General features: G+C 61.1%; 1 protein-coding gene across 3 annotated transcripts; it reads right to left on the bottom strand.

Annotated features, from left to right (window-relative positions):
• Positions 1-222: 222 nt before the first annotated feature.
• Positions 223-14,928, bottom strand: PROM2 (prominin 2). Of its 3 annotated transcripts, XM_059659116.1 has the most exons (24): positions 14,559-14,928; positions 13,851-13,900; positions 13,257-13,459; positions 13,045-13,165; positions 12,788-12,851; positions 12,461-12,550; positions 11,922-12,121; positions 11,519-11,593; positions 10,670-10,733; positions 10,276-10,435; positions 9,790-9,942; positions 8,782-8,905; positions 8,200-8,291; positions 7,977-8,061; positions 5,821-5,967; positions 5,279-5,350; positions 4,451-4,543; positions 4,275-4,328; positions 3,897-3,977; positions 3,608-3,676; positions 2,900-2,989; positions 2,577-2,683; positions 2,227-2,301; positions 223-1,974 (listed from the first exon to the last, which is right to left on the bottom strand). In XM_059659116.1, exons 1-23 carry the CDS (start codon positions 14,779-14,781, stop codon positions 2,238-2,240), a joined length of 2,481 nt encoding a protein of 826 aa, XP_059515099.1. In that variant the 5' UTR covers positions 14,782-14,928; the 3' UTR covers positions 223-1,974; positions 2,227-2,237. The 3 variants fall into 3 exon arrangements, with proteins under 3 accessions (XP_059515099.1, XP_059515101.1, XP_059515100.1); XM_059659118.1 differs by lacking the exon at positions 3,608-3,676 and having other exon boundaries at positions 14,559-14,927; XM_059659117.1 differs by lacking the exon at positions 2,227-2,301 and having other exon boundaries at positions 14,559-14,926.
• Positions 14,929-15,416: the final 488 nt, after the last annotated feature.

Raw genomic sequence — 15,416 nt, 5'->3', positions numbered from 1 at the left:
AACTTTATCCTACCTCAAATTATTTCTACAAGTTTCAGATGTAATATGTGGTACTCAACCAAAAATCACCAAGCATGTGAGGACACAATACAAAACTAGCAAAAAACAAGAGAAACAACAGACACTAGAAACAGACCCATGAAGGCTCCATGTTAGGGAGTTACTGAACTTCAAAATAACTATGCTTAATATGCTCAAATATATCAAAGAGAGGATAGGCAATTTTGATAGAGAGCTGGGAATTATTTTTTAATAGTTTGTTTCTTTTTTTATCCCATCTATTTCATTCCTAAAACACAGGGGCTACATTTCCCCTGCACGAGGCGACAGATAAGAAGTGAGGAAAAAAAACAACTCTCTGGGAAAAGCCAAAAAGAGGCGATTGTGCTACATTCTGTGATGTTTGTGTGAGTGTGCTTACAACAGTGACAATACATTGTGTATGCACCATGCTACTTCCTAATACCAACGTTGTTGTTGGTTTGTAAGATGCAATTAAACACAGACACTCCCGAAACTCAGCAGACCACAGTCTTAAAGTGCCTTTGCACAGGGGCCCCCCTCCCTCTTCCCTTGCTCCTGCCTAGCCCCAGCTCTGTCCCTGATTCAGTCATGGCAAAACGTAGCAGCATTTGAGCATGTGTTTTGTGCCAGGCCCCTGCCAAGGGCTTTCCACACATTGTCACATCTTCCCCAGACCTATGAGCAGGCTATGACTCTGCTCCCATTTTAAACATGGAGAAACTGAGGCTCAGGACCTCCATGTAACATGTTTGAGGTGCCCCCACTAAGAAGCGTTAGAACGAGCACATGGACCCGGGTCTGCCTGCTCCTGGAGTGGGCCCCTGCCCACCTGCTGACTGCTGGGGGAATCCCTGATGCCTGTGACCAGAGGCCTTGGGTTCTCCTCTCCACACTCATTAAACACCGACCGCTTACAGGGCCCTCACCTGGGAGACCTAGTGTTCCGGACCCAAAGCCAAGGCTTAGGAAGTGAGAGCACTTGACTGGCTCAGGGAACCTATCTCTCCTCCTTTCTCCGCTTCCTCGTCCCTTCTTCTGGAACCCGGGGCTCAGCGTGCAGAGAGCTCAGGGTGGACCAGGGTGCCCCCAGGCCACATGCACAGAAGGAGCAAGGGCCACAGTGCAAAACCCTGTTGTGACCACCAGGTCCTGCTGGGGAAGCTGGGTGAGGGCTGTCAAAGAGCTACCTCCTGGGGAGCCGAGGGGCGACCCTGCTCTGGCCCAGGTCCCAGGTTCCTTCCCCCGAAACAAATACTCGGAGATTTGCTTGGAACAGTACTGTTTCCAAACAAGGATGCAGGCAGGGGCTCTGGCTTTACACAGGCTGGGGGGCCAGGAAATCCAGGCCGGGGCTTGTGGAGGGTACAAGTCTCCAGGCAGTCGTGGGCTCAGAAGCCATGAGGCAGCCAGCCCAGGCCTGGCCACGTGGCCCCGGGCCTGCTTAGTGGCTTTACCTGATTAGTCTGGTCAGGCAGAGGGGTCCCTGGGTCCGGCAAGGTGGTGGGATAAGCTAAGGAAAGGACAAAGGGGAACGAGCATTCCTAGGGGAGGATGTAACATGTGACTGAGGAGGGGACAGAGCAACGCTGGGGAAAGGGGAAGGGAGGGGAGGGGGAGGGGAGAGGAGTGTTGGGGGGGCATGTGCAGGGAGCGGGGTGGATGATGACAGAGGGGCTGGGCAGGGCCTCTGTCCCACTCAAGGTGCTGAGAAAGGGTCTTCTCAGTGCTGACCTGCTAAGGAGGAGGGGGAGGGCTCTAGCTCAGCAGCAATTGAGCTTTTGAGAATGAATAAGGGGGTCGTGCGCAGACAGGGGTGGGAAGCTGGAAGTGGGGGACAGTCCAGGCCTGGACGCTGGCCTGGGCTCCGGGGGCAAGAGAGGCGGGATCCTCTGGTCCAGGCCAAGTCAAGGTGGAAGGCGGCAGCCCAGCATCACCTTGCAGCCAGCAACCCTGTCGTGGATTCGGAAGGAAGGAGGTGAGTGAGAGAGATGGGGTACGTGCCAGGGCTTGTCGGTGTCACTGCTGGGTGGGCCAGACGCCACACTCTGACCCCACCAAGTCCCAGCGCCTGCCTGCCCGCCTGGAGCCCCCAGTTGTCGAGAGGGCCTGGCGCCGGGACAGGAGGAGGATGGCGGCGCATGCACCAGAGCAGGGCTCCCCCAAACCTCTGCCCTGGCACCAAGGAATTAAGGGGTGACTCACCCAAGGGGGTCCTACAGCTTCAGGGAGGTGACCCGGGGGATGTGGAAGAGCTGAGTCTCCTCAGAGCTGCTGGAGCTGTGGCATCACACAGAGAGTGAGGCACCCCACACAACCCCAGCCCAATGGGGACAAGCCCAGAGCCCCGACATTCCTGCCTCAGACGCTCTCCGGGGGCGGGGGGTTGGGGGAGCGGAGTCTGAGCAGCAATGCCTGGTGGGTGGGTGTAGCAAGGAGCAAGGGTGGCTCCTCAGTGTGGCTCCTCGGGGCCAGCAGGCGCCTCCTCTGCCTGGTGGGGGGTCTCAGGAGGGGTGTGAGGCCCCGTTGCCCCCACAGTCTTGGCAGCCCCTCACCTGAGGCGTTTCCAGATGGGATGGAAGTATTTGGAGGTCTTGATAGCAAAGATGATGCTGGGGACCAGGAAGAAGGTGCACCACGCCAGGCAGAACCAGAAGGCATTCTGGAACAGAGGGTGTGGGGTTAGCTTGCCGGGGCTGGGGCTGGGGTGGGCAGCTCGGTACCGCAGGCCCCACAGCCTCAGGGAGGGGCACGAGGCAGTGTTCCCAGAGCCGAGTGCAGGCCTGGGGCAGGGACCCTGCCTCGCCTCAGGTCCTGCTCATGCATGCCCCCAGGGGCCTTAATGTCCACGAGCCCGTATGAGTGCCCCAGCACTCACCCAGGGGTCAGCCATCATGTCACACAGGATCACGCGGCCATTGTCCAGGGCTCCAGAGAGGGGCTGGCAGGTGGCGATGTGCTGAGTCACCTGTGGCACCACATGAGGCAGGTACATCCAGACCCACAGGTGCACACCCCACAGTCAGAGAGAGAGGTTGACAGACACAGACAGGTCCAGGGACACATAGGGGGGACACAGGGATGCAGATCACATGGACAGACACATGGACACAGGAACACAGAGATGTAAGGACACACAGCTCAGCTCCTGCCCTTTCCATCATGCCCTAGCCTGTATTAAGTGCCTACTGTGTGCCCAGCACTGTGCCTGCAGTCACACTCTCCCTGGAGAGGCAGCACAGGAGGCGGCAGGCTGCGGGCTGGGTTGGACTCAGACAGGATGGGCAAGGGGCCAGCACGAGGAAGGGCATGGGAGCAGGTGTGGACAGCACATTCGGGACCTGTGGCCAGTTCCGCTCACACTCAGGCCTCAGAGAAGGGCTGCCTGGAGGGTGGGTGTGCAGAGCCCAGCTAGCGAGCAGGGGCATGGATGCCAAGTTTGGGAGTTTGGGTTCCAAGGCACCTCCAGGGCATCCCCAGGGGGCTCTGGGGTGGAAGAGGGTAGAGCAGAGTGAACGGCTGGTACCGCTGGGAGCGAGCAATCAGCAGGGGCTCTGAGGCCAGGAGGGGCCTGTGCCCCACTCACCTCCTCTCTCACCCAGGCCACGTACTGGGAGAAGTAGCCCATCTCCCGGGCCAGGAAGCACTCGCTTTCCTGCAGGAAGGAGAGGAGCCCTGGCTGGCAGGAGTCCCAGGAATCGGCACCCAGTACCCATGCGTGGCACCATCAGGTCAGGCCCAGCTGGCTTTCCTGGGAGCCACGGTGAGGGGACAGGGCTGGAGGACAGGCCGGGCTGGGAGCCATGTGTGCCTCAGCCCCGCAGCCCTCCCCTGGCTCTGAGGCAGCCGCCACCCCTCTGCCATCCCTCACTCACATTCCTCAGGATACGGGCAGCCCAGGCAGGCAGCTCTCCTTGTAGGCGGGTGGCCCTGTCCAGGACACCTGAGGTCTCCCGCTGGGGAGAGGAGACGGGCTCACTCAGTGTGCCGCTCGGTCCGAGGCGGCCTCACTCATTAACTCAGCATATAGCACACAGCACGCTCAGCCTGGGGCAGGGGTGTTAGGCCCTAAGGTCACAGCGGCCCAGACAGTGGTCCTCGGGGATCTGTTCACCCACCCCAGATCTTCCCACCCAGCCCTCAACCTCCCGTGGGACCGGGCAGAGCAGGTGAGGTCCCAAGTCAGCTGGGCCTCCTCCTCCCTCCCTCTGCTGCCCACCTGCTCCTCCCCACCCTCCCGTCTCCAGAGCCACCTGGAGGTCTGGTGCTGAGAATGCCAGGGCCCTGACACTGATGTTGAGCTTGGCCTGTGGAGGAGAGATGGGGCTGGTCAGGGCAAGAGCAGGATCCGATGCCCGCCTCCCCGTTCGTGCCCTCTGCCTGCCTGCCCTCCTCCACAGGCCCCAAGCTCCCTGGGCCTCCAGCTTACCACCAGGCTCTGCTGGGGGAGGACCTTCTCCTGGTAGAGGGTTCTGAGCCCTTGGGCCTCCTCCTGCAGCTGCTTCCCCAGCACAGAATTGCCCTGAGGGGAGACAGGGACAGAATGGCCTCTGCCCAGAACTGGGCAGCCCTTGCCAGCATGTCCTTTACCAAACTGTTCAACCAACATGCTGAGGGGTGTGCATGCCAGGCTCAGATGAAAACACTAAGGCCTCCTTGAACTCCTGGGCTGGATCTGGGTTTGGAGGCCTGAGCTCAAGTTCAAGGTCTACCGCTAGCTTGCTGGGCATCCCTACGTCAGCCACAAAACCTGTCTGAGTGGCATCTGCTCGGTGGGGTCTATAACCTATCTGGAAAGTAACTTTTAAACTCGAAATGTTTCTAAATACAAAGTGCTATCTTCCCAGTGGAGTTGAAACTCCTGAGGGGCAACTGTCGTGATAGCTGCTCCATCGCACTGTCCTCGTGCCACCTGTCCCAGCGGCCCCCACGAGCACTGAGCACTTACAAACGCTTGCCCCACGGGGTGATGTCAGACCAGTCAGTCCGTCTGATCTCACAGACAGAATAAACAACGCCCCCAGATGGTAAATGACTTGCCCAAGGCCACACAGCCAATTGGTGGCCAAACTTGAGTCAGAACTGATACTGCAAAACCCTTCAGCCCTGCTGGGGGTGCGGAGCCTCACTGGTGGGAGCCTCAATCCCCTGCCTGTGCCCTCGCCCCCTCCCCAGTCCAACCACTCCCACCCCCTCCCACAGCACAGGCCTCTCCCCGACTCCTGCCTGCCCGGCGGGGTCCCTGTTCCCTTCTTACCTGAGAGCGGGACAGTCCTTCCAGGTCATGGGCCAGCTTCTCCACACTGGTGTTCACCACCGGCTTCTTGGTCTGGGGGCAGATGGAGGGGCCAGGAGGGGATGAGCCCTGCTTCCCCCTCCCCTGAATTGCCAGTCTCTGCAAAAGTCCTGCACACCAGGTAAGTCAGTAGGGACCCATCAGCAGGTTTGACTGAACCTGTGACTGACATACGCCATTTTCCATTCAGATAGAAGAGAAAAAGTGAGGCGCCCTCTGGTGTAACCCAAGGAAGAGGGGACTTCCCACCAACATTTGCCACAGCAGAGGGTTCAGAACCACGGACAGCGGCACACTCTGGGGTTGGGGGGACATTCACTCCAGCCCAGAAGGATGGGGACACCAGGACAGGCCTGGGGCACGTGGTCTGGGGACCCCCCTCCCCCAGAGACATGGGAGTTGAGAAAAGATGGAGGGCTGGGACAAGGCGAGATGCACCCTTCCAGTTCCTCCACGGGCCCCTCTGTTCTGCAGCGGTCTGGCCTGAGGGGCCCACGGCTGACCTGGATGAGGAAGCCAGGGTAGTGGATGTTACTAAGCCCACTGCTCTGCAGGGCCTGCAGGTCCCGGAGGCCAGCTGGGCTCAGCAGGTCCAGACTCTCCATGTCCACTTTGAGGTTCTGCAACTCCTGCTCCAGTTTGGCCGAGTACTAGGAGAGAGGGGACAGGGTGGGGGCATGCCCAGGCTCTGAGCCAGGGCCCCAGAGCTGCTGTCCTAGATGGGGGTCACCAGGGCCTCCATGCTGGATCCTCCCAGCCCCAGACAGGCCCCCACAGACCTCTGCTTCCTACCCACCCTCTCCCTCCAGCCCATCCCCACCAATACCCAGTCCCCCTCAAGCACCTGTCTGGCTATTGGACAGAAACACAGACCTCCCCTGGCATCCAGTGTAAAACAGCTTCCCCAGCCCACCTGTCACATCACCACATGTCAGGGCTTCAGAGCACCTGCCCCTGTGACACTGGTTATGTGTGCACCTGCCACTGCCATCAGCTCTGTGAGAGCAGCGCCTCCTCCGCCCATTCTGAACCAAACCCTCGGGGTCTAGAGCAGGGGCTCACGTGTGGTGGGCGCAGGACAAGTGTGCTGAATGTGTAGAAGTGAATGGATGGATAGATGATTGAATGACTTAATGAATGAACACAATCACTTAAGCCAGACCACAGTTTCAAAAGGGACACTCAGCATTTCCCAGCCATTGCTGGAGGAGATTTAAAGGGTGTGACACTCAGCCATGTTTAACAGATGAGAGACGGAAGCCAGAGAGGAGCATTCACCTGCCCGAGGATTCACAGCAGGTTAGAGAATGGAGCCCAGCCCTGGTCCCCTCCTGCCCACTGCCCTGCCTTCCCAGGGGGAGAAAGGCCTAATTCTTTCTCGGAGGCATCCGTGACACACAGGCAGGTACAGGACATGTTTGAAGGTGGCCAGAGCTCTCCTGGTGCCCTGGAAAGAACACCTTGCCACACTTATCCCTGCCTCACCAGCTCTTGGAGGACAGGCCCTCTTAAGGTCACATTTGATGTTGCCAGATGGCCCCCAAGGACTGCCCAGTCCCTCTGAACCTGAGGCCCTAATGTCCAGACTCATCTGAGCTGGACCCTCCCCTCCCAGAACTGGCTGAGACCCCTCCCCACAAGAGCCATGACTCCCAGCCAGCAGAGCAGGGCCCCTCTGCCAGGCCCCTGCTGACGCCCTCCCTGGCCAGCCTCCCTCCACGGGCAGTGTCTGTCATGACTGAGAACCCGGCATCACCTGCACCTTGTCTGGTTAGAGACCCTGGAGGAGGAGAAAGCTAAGGCCCCCCCTTATACAGTTTAAGGTACGAAGTTGGGACTGTCACCTGGACCCCCTGGCTATGCTGGCTGCAGGACTCAGGCACTATGCAGCCCTGTGGGCTGAGAATGAGGGGTGGGTTACAGAGGAGTTGTAAGGTTTTCTGGATGGAGAATCAGGAGTCAGCACGCTCGGGGCAGGGGTGGGTTCCCAGGACATGCTGGGGGAAAGCTCCCTGGGGGCCTGGGAGTCAGGCGCCTCTCCCTCACTCCCTTAGTGTGGAGAGAGGAACGGAGAGAGTGCCCACCCTCAGGAGAACCCCCTCCCCAACAGCTCTCAGGAAGTAGCTCTTCCTGCTCTGTCCCAGGACTGTTTCTATGGGCACGGATCCTTCCCCTGGTTCTCTGCACCAAGCTCTGGCAACGTCCAGCGGCTGAGGGACTGAGTCCTGCCGCCGACTGGCAGTGTAAGCTCAGCAAGGGGCCATGCCTAGTGGTACCCAACTTCACCACCATCATTTTCAATGTCACCCCATCCCGACCGCAGCATACCAGCCAATGCCTGTCCCGGGCAGGACACACCCTCAGCCTCCTACTCACTGCCACCAGCCTTCCCTACTGCGGCCTCAGCTGTGTCCAGTTTTCCTGGAGCACAATGCTCAGAGCTGGGCACGGCCCCAGGCACCCACCCGCCCACCTGCACATCCCAGAAACCTCCTGGGCGCTAGCCCTTGGCCAGGCCCCGAGCTGCCATCAGGTGGACCTGAGGCACCTCAATGTCTCTTGCAGACATCTTAGGTTCAAGGAGATGGTCCCACCACAGAGGCAAGACAGGAGGAGGGGCGTCTGTAGGGAGTGTCCCCACTGCCTCAGGTTCCCTCACCTGGCTCAGATCCAGGTACGACTCCAGGTCATAGGTGTCATTGAGCTGCAGGACACTCCAGAGTGGAGCCCCTTTCCTGCACTGCCTGTGGGGGAGGGGGGAGGAAGAGAGACAATGGGCGTCAAAGATGAGAGAGGGGATGGCCAGGGGGCTGGTGTCACCCTAAGGGGACACCCACCTCAGCTCCTCCTCACACTTGTCCCAGCCCCGGCTTCCTACTCACTGATAGGCCAGGAGGATGCTGATGTTCTTCTTCAGACCAAGAAGGTGGGACAAGTTCATGGAGGAGGGCAAGTTCCCCGGTGTGTCAACAAACTGGAGGTGGAGCAGAGAGAAATGAGCCTGGAGTGGGCAGGGGCAAGCTTTTCCCAGCCAAGGGCCCAGTCCCACGACATCCTGGCTTAGCAGACATCATACCCCTTTGACTCCGGCCCAAACCTGCCTCGAACTCAAATCACCCTGGGCCCTAACACCCAGCAGGGACCCTTCCTGCAAATCTTGGGGAGGAGGTCAGCCTGGTCTGCAACAGAAAGTCTGGGATTACCTGCTAGAAGCACTGAGGAACCAGGACCCCCAATTCACAGACTCAGAGTTAGGGGAAAGAGGGGCTGAGGTCTGGGAGTCCCCACCCCGGGGCTGGGCATCAGTCCAGGCACTCACAGGCCCTCTCTCCCACTCCTCACCAATTGGTGGTTTTCTGTCTTTCTTGGGTCGTCTTTATCATTGCCCCTTCCTCCCCCTCTTGCCCTCTCTGGCCCCCACTTCCTTCCACCCTCTTTCTCTGCTCATATCTCCCTCCACCCACCTCGTAGAGCTTCCCGCTCTCCCAGCTCCGACACACCAGCGTCTGCACGTTGCCGCCCACCAGGAAGGTGGAGAAGACCAGGAGGATGAGGGGCGCAGCGAAGAGGAAGCTGAGGTTGGCCCCACTGGGGAAGGCAGAGGGTGGGGGTTGAGGCGAGAGAGACCCTCTGTCCCCACCCACATCCCAGGCCAGCGTGGTCAGCAAGTTGGTCCCAGGGCAGAGCCCTTTGGGGAGAAAAACTCAGAGGGCGCCACCACCTTGGCCCAGAGTTAGAACTGCTGACTCCCCCACCCACCCACCCCGTCCTCACTGCTGCTGGGCCCTGGCAGCCTAGAGGAAAGGGTAACTGTTTTGCTCAGAGACAGGGCTGCCGCCCCCTGGGCCCAGGGCACATAGAGGTGACCAGCTCCAGAGCTCAGCCCTCAACAGGACCACCTGGCACAGCCAGCCAGGACCCATCAGCAGGCGCAACTTAGAGGGTCTGAGCAGGACCAGTGCAGCTGACCTGCAGGGCTTTTTGGGGAGGTAGGCACAGCCTCATGTCGGGCCTGAGCTTAGACAGTAAAACATGGGCTGGATTTCAGCCCCCACCCTCCCCTTTGGCCAGGCACCCTTATGCAGTGAGCAGCCTGCACAACTGAATGTGGCAGCCCTGGCCTTAGAGACCATCTAGTTCAGGGCAAATGGGTTCTGTCTCTGGGGCCGCCTCCTATGGTGGTGCTGCCTGGATGCGGGGTGAAGAAGAGGCTCTGTCTGGGCTCAGTGGGAGTGCCTTTGGTTGCTGCAACTGCAACTGGTGTGGAGTGGAAGTGCTTCTGTGTTGTCTTTCCTGCTCTAGTCCAATCCTTTTATACAGATGAGGACATGGGGCCCAGATGGGTTACGAATTTGCCATGGCCACCCAGCGAGTCCGTCTCTCAGTGCCCAGGAGAGAAGGAGTGTCCGTGGGCACAGGGGAACCTGGCCAGCCCGATGGGAGACCCTGCCCCTCTCCACAGCCCTTCTTACACCAGGAGGATGCGGGCTCCAGCCCTGCCCTTGGCCTCCAAGTGGCTGCGGTCCCGCTGGGCAGACAGCCCCCAGATGCCCAGGTTGAGGCCCACGAGGTTACAGACCACCACAAGCAGGACCACAGAGCACAGAACGTAGCCCACAATCCACCTGCCACAGAGAAGATGCAGGTGTTACTGAGAAGGGATAGGCTAGCATAGGACCTAGTGGCTGGGTGAGACCACTAATGCCAAGGCTTAGAGTGTAGATATGGGCACTTCCTGAGTGCCCTCCCGCCCCCCCAGTGCTCCTATGGGGTCCACAGGCTCAGATCTCAAGGACATGCAGCCAAGGTTGGGACACAGGGGCCCAAGGAGTAAAGGATCTTGGCTTAAAGGAGGCAGAGGGTTAGTACAACAAGGAGTTGATGGGGACTGTATAGGGCCCTGGTGGCCAAGAGGCTGGGCTGCCGACTCCACCCCCACCCCGATGGGTCCCAAGCACCTGTATTTCTCGTATCTCTGCACCTCCTTCAGGTAGGGGCGGCTACTGTTTTCCACCGTCTCCAGTGCCTGGCTCCAGCGAGAGGCCGCCTCCCAGTTTGGAAACGCTTTGGCCAGTGTCTTCAGCCCTTTAGGCTGCTGGGCCACCGCCTTCTTCAGCTCTGCCCAAAGCAGCAGGGGCTTATGGGTTGGGGAAGGCACCCAGGGGCCCAGGGAGAGGATGGGCAGGAAGATCACCTGGGACCCACAGAGAAGGCCCACTCTGTCCAGGCCCAGCCCAGGATCAGCCGTCAGCCTCCACCCACTGCCCCACTCCTCAATCGGCGAGCCTGTCGTTTGGGGTGGAGTGGGGAGGCATGCTGGGCAGCCAGCCTGGCCCCTGGGCAGGGCCTTACCTTTGACCACATCGGCCAACTGCAAGGAAGCCACGCGTGGGAGGGCGTTAAAGGTGCTGTTCTCCTGCCAGAGCAAAAGGCAGCTGTGCCTCCCGCTCTATACCTGGGGGTCCCCGCTTGGGGACCTCAACACCACCAGGCCCAGAGGGAGGGGATCTCACTTTGTGCTCCCAACTCTGGAAATCGGAAGACAGCCTTCCCTTGGTTCTCTTGGTCGATGGCTTCTTTCCCCTCCCTGGGCCCAGCCTGACCCAACTCCCCAGAGCTCCTCGATGACCCTCCCTTTTATCCCCAGCCCTCGTGCCTAGACTATTGCAGTAGACTCCCACCTCTCCCATCCGTCCTGCACATGACTGCTGGGTGTATTTCCCTAGCGTCCATTCTAACCCACTCTCGCAACCTCAGCTCCCACTCCTTCCTCCTGGAACCATGGCTGCAGCCACCTCACACAGCTGCCTCACCGTTTCCTCAACTCAGGCATTCCAGGCCCTGGGTCACAGGTGTTGGCTCATGCTGTGGGGCCCCCCACAGCCATGTCCACCCAGGAGATCCTGCCCGTCTTTGGGGCTCAGTTGGAGGCTCCCTCCCTGGCTGCCCTGTCCCCACACCCTAAGGGTCCTAGCTCTTGCTTCTGAGTTCCAGGCCTGCTTCTCCCACCAGACCGTGTGCACTCAACAATTGGCATCCATCGTGGGATTTCAGCCCTGGGTACCTGTGATAGGTGAGGCCCTGCTTTAACCAAGTCTTAGGTTCAACTGGGCAAGCACCCGAAAGGGGGAAACTGAGGCTCCTCGCGGTGAGTTCTCTGGCCGGTGGGGGAGAAGCCGGGGAGACAGGGTGGGCACTCACCTCCTGGACCATGCTGGAGAAGTTGGCCTCCGGGACGCCCTCCAGGCGATGTAGGACATCGTCCACGTGGGGCACCTGAAATTGGAGGGGGTGGTGGGTAATGACAAAGGCTGAGAGGGATCCCTGAGGGAGGATGGGGGCAGAGGCCGCTGAAGCCTCAGTGTCCTCATGTGTAATGTCGGGACCAGCACAGCCCTGTCCTGGGTGGCAGTGAGACCTCAAGGAGCTCATGGCACTCCTCGTGCCGTAGGAAAGCTGCTGCCCCTCTACCAGGACGACTAGCATTAGCCCCGGGAGGGTGCAGAAGCATGGGGGTCTGCCTCGGGAAACAGGGCCCAGGGCGACTCCGGGAGCAGCAGGCAGAGCAGCCCCCTCGCTCTATCGGCCTCTGTCCGGCCGGCACCTGGTTGAAGTCAGCTCCCAGCTCCAGGCCATGGGCCTGGCTCAGGGTCTCCTGGCAGCCCTGGCAGCTGGGCTTCTGCAGCAGGTCTCGGAGGCGCTTTCGGTGTGCCGCAATAGCCTGCTCCAGGTCCCGCTGCCCCTCCCGCAGCTCTAGGAGGGTGGCATTCAGGGCTCGGAGGTGGTCCACGGAGACCTGCAGGGCTGAGAGGCCCCCCAAATCTTGACTGAGCAGTCCCCCCACTGCTGCCACTTCCTCCGAGGCCTGGAAGGAAGTAGAACATCTCTCCCCCCCCTCCCCCGCCCCACCCAGCCAAAGGGAGCTGCCAACATTGACCTCTAACCCCAATAGTTATAAGGGAAATGGCCCCAGGGCACATTCGGGCAGGATCTGGGCAAGGGTGCCCAAGGGGATCCTAGGACAAAGCCAAGGGTGGGGCTTGGCTAAGGCGGCAAAAGAAATCCAGGGCCGAGTGAGGGTGGGGCCTGGCCTCAGGAGACACCACCCTGGACGCTGTCCCCGCTCACGCTGGCCCCACTCACCCTGGCCCAGGCTGAGCAGTGAGGCCAGCACCTCATACACCGCGCTCTGGAGCTGGGTGTGGATCGCAGTCCAGATGCTCCCGGCAACACCTGAAGAGCACAGGGCAGTCTGAGGGCTGGTCCCCAGGCGCCGGAAGCCCTCCCTGCCGGTCCATCCAGCCTCCCCAGGCTCTGCAGCAGCCTGACTGCCCAGCTGGGCCCAATCCCCACCTCTGTGAGGGTGTTCCCAGGGGGAGCCCAGGATGAGGGGATGAGAGGGACCCTCAAGACAGACCTGGGCAGCGGGCCCCAGGGGCTGGCCAGGCTGCCGGCCAGCTCAAATCTCACCATCCAGGTCCTTCAAGACGCGATTCTGGGGAACGGAGAACTGCTGTGCCACAGCCTGCAGCTCCTAGGCAACACAGGGCCGTCACCTGGCAGGGCCCCTCCATCCTTTCCCAGCCCTTCCCCTGACTCAGGCGTGCATGTATGTAGTACAGTGACGCTCCAGCAGGGGGCAGCCAAGTACATGTTGGAAGGACCCACTCTGCTCTGACCTGCCTAGGCCTGGTGCTCATGCGGATGAGAGGTTACCCGGTACTCACCTGGGGGAAATCAGAGGCCAGGCCCCGGAGGCTGAGCAGCGTCTCGGGCAGGGCCTCCACACCGGGGCCCATCTGCTCATGCGCACGCTGGTTGGTGACAAAGGCACAGACAACACCGATCCTGTGGGATGGGGCGGAGGAAGGAACTCGCTGGGTGTCCCCGGGCACCTGGGCCTGGGCCCACCCTCCCGCCTGAGCCGGGCACCCCTCACAGCAGCACGAGGGTGGTCAGCAGCAGGAAGGTCATGAGGGTGCCGCGCTCACAGGCCATCTCCTTGTACTCCGTCTTCGCTGGGCCCCCACAGCGCTGGCGGCCACGGCAGCAACAGAAGCAGAGCCCGGCAGTGGGCACCACCAGGAGGTAGAGGCCCGCGATGACAGCGCACACCACATAGCCAGCCTCGTACCGCACCACCTGCAGGGCCGGGGGGCAAGGCGTTCTGACCCACCAGCCAGCCTGCCCTGCAGGACACCCCAGGGCCACCAGGAGGGCGGATGCACCCAGCGGGCACTTTCACAGACGTCCTTGAACCCATGCAGGTTACACGTGTCCATATTGTTGTTTACCACCTTACAACGGAGGAAACTGCCCTCCAGGGAGGTCGGGGTTCAGTGCAAACCCCAGTTAAGGGCAGAGCTGTGGTTTGCAATCAAGTCTGCTGACTGCAGGGCTCATGAAAGAGGGGAAGGGATGCCCAAGACCCACCCTGGGGGACAGCCAGCAAGGCGGGCCGAGCTGAGGGGGCCTTCCCCCTCCTGGCCCCCAGGCTCAGCCTGAGCTCCCTCTCCACCCTGCCCAGCCTCACCTCATCCACCTTGACGGAGGCCGGCTCATTCAGCAAGTTCCTCACCAGCTCTACAGAAAAAGGCAAGCTGGGTGCTGGGGGCTGGGGATTTGGGGTTTGGGGTTTGGGGCAGTGACTGCTCTGCCCCTGTTCCCGCCCCCACACCAGGAGAGGTGGGCTCTCTGGAGGGTCTCCTCCCACCACCAAGGCACCCTGGGAGAAGGCAGTGTCACCACAGCCCCTGGCCATCATGCCCAGGCCTCGGATGGAGTGGCTGAGGGAAGGCCTGGCCACCCCTCTTCCTGGGCCCTACAGGCTGGCCCTGCAGCAGGAAGCCAGGCCACCGGCCTGGTGAAGAGTGGAGCTGAGCCTGGCCTAGCAGCTCCTCCCCTGGGAGGCAGGGGACAGGCTGAAAGGGCCCTGCAGCCCCTCCTGCTCCTCCCAGCCCCTAGCACCACTAGACCTAGAGGAAATCCTAGCCAGCTCTTTGGGAACTTCTAACGTAACCTCTATGTTAGGTCAGAGAGACTGAGGCTCAGAGAGGAAAAGGGCTCCCCCAAGGTCCCACAGGAAGGTCCTGGGGGCGTCTCCAGGTGATGCCCCTGGGCAGGAAGATGGGGGTGGGGAATGCTGGGGATTCTGCCCTCCAAAACCCCTGTTCCACGATGGAAGGGGACAGGGTGCTGGCCAGGGCCCGTCCCGTGGCCCGCCTGGGGAGAGCACACTCACCGGCAGGGAAGGGGTTGAGCTGCACAGTGGAGAGGAAGCGACGCACGGTGCCGTAGAGGTGGTCTAGGGGCCCTGGAGCGCGCACGCGAGGGGCCAGCCACCGGTCCCTGGCTGCCTGCGTGAAGGTCAGGCGCGTAGCCGGGCCAAGGGACTCACAGTCCGTGGCCCGCGCTCCCAGCAGGCTCAGGGCCAGCATCAGGCCCAGGCCCAGAAGAGACGCCATGAGGCCGCCGCGGCTGAGGGCAGGCGGATGTGGGCTCAGGCGGCAGAGAGTGCAGGAGGAGCACAGGGCCGGCCGTGCATCCTTCACCAGCCTCGTCCTTCAGATCTCAAAACTGGCCTGACGGGTTTGGGCTCCAGAGCTACCTGGGCGCCCGCCCAGAGCGCTGGAAGGGCAGGGCGGAGGCCTGGAGTTGGGGGGCAGGGCCTGTTTGGACCGCCCTCAGCACCTGGGGTGTGGGAGCCTGGCGCTCTGGCCCCTCCCCAGGTCCTCCTGGGAGGGCTGCCTGCGAGCTGGGTTAGAGGCGCACTCAGTAGCTCTGGATTGGCTAGCGAGGCCCAATTGCAAATATTACATTCTGTGCTCAGACCAGCAGCCCAGACTAGGGGCTGGGAAAACAGCCACCCAGGGAAGCCCTGGCCCCAGGGCAGCAAGAACAGCCTTCCAGGCTCCTCTCCCAGCTCCTTCTGGGGCCCGCGGCCCTCTCACCCACACCTCTGCTGCCAGCCCATCTGCACCAGACAGGCCACCAGGCGTTGACCCGAGTGGCTCTCGGAGGGGCCACTCAGGCAGGCACAGGCCTTTGGGTAGGCAGACTCCCGTCAAGGTGAGCCCCCTGGCCCAGGAGTGCCCCGTCC

This window comes from Myotis daubentonii, chromosome 12, assembly GCF_963259705.1.
Source record: "Myotis daubentonii chromosome 12, mMyoDau2.1, whole genome shotgun sequence".
NCBI lineage: Eukaryota > Metazoa > Chordata > Mammalia > Chiroptera > Vespertilionidae > Myotis > Myotis daubentonii.
The sequence above is the reverse complement of the archived record's forward strand: the minus strand, read 5'-3'. Positions and strand labels throughout refer to the sequence as shown.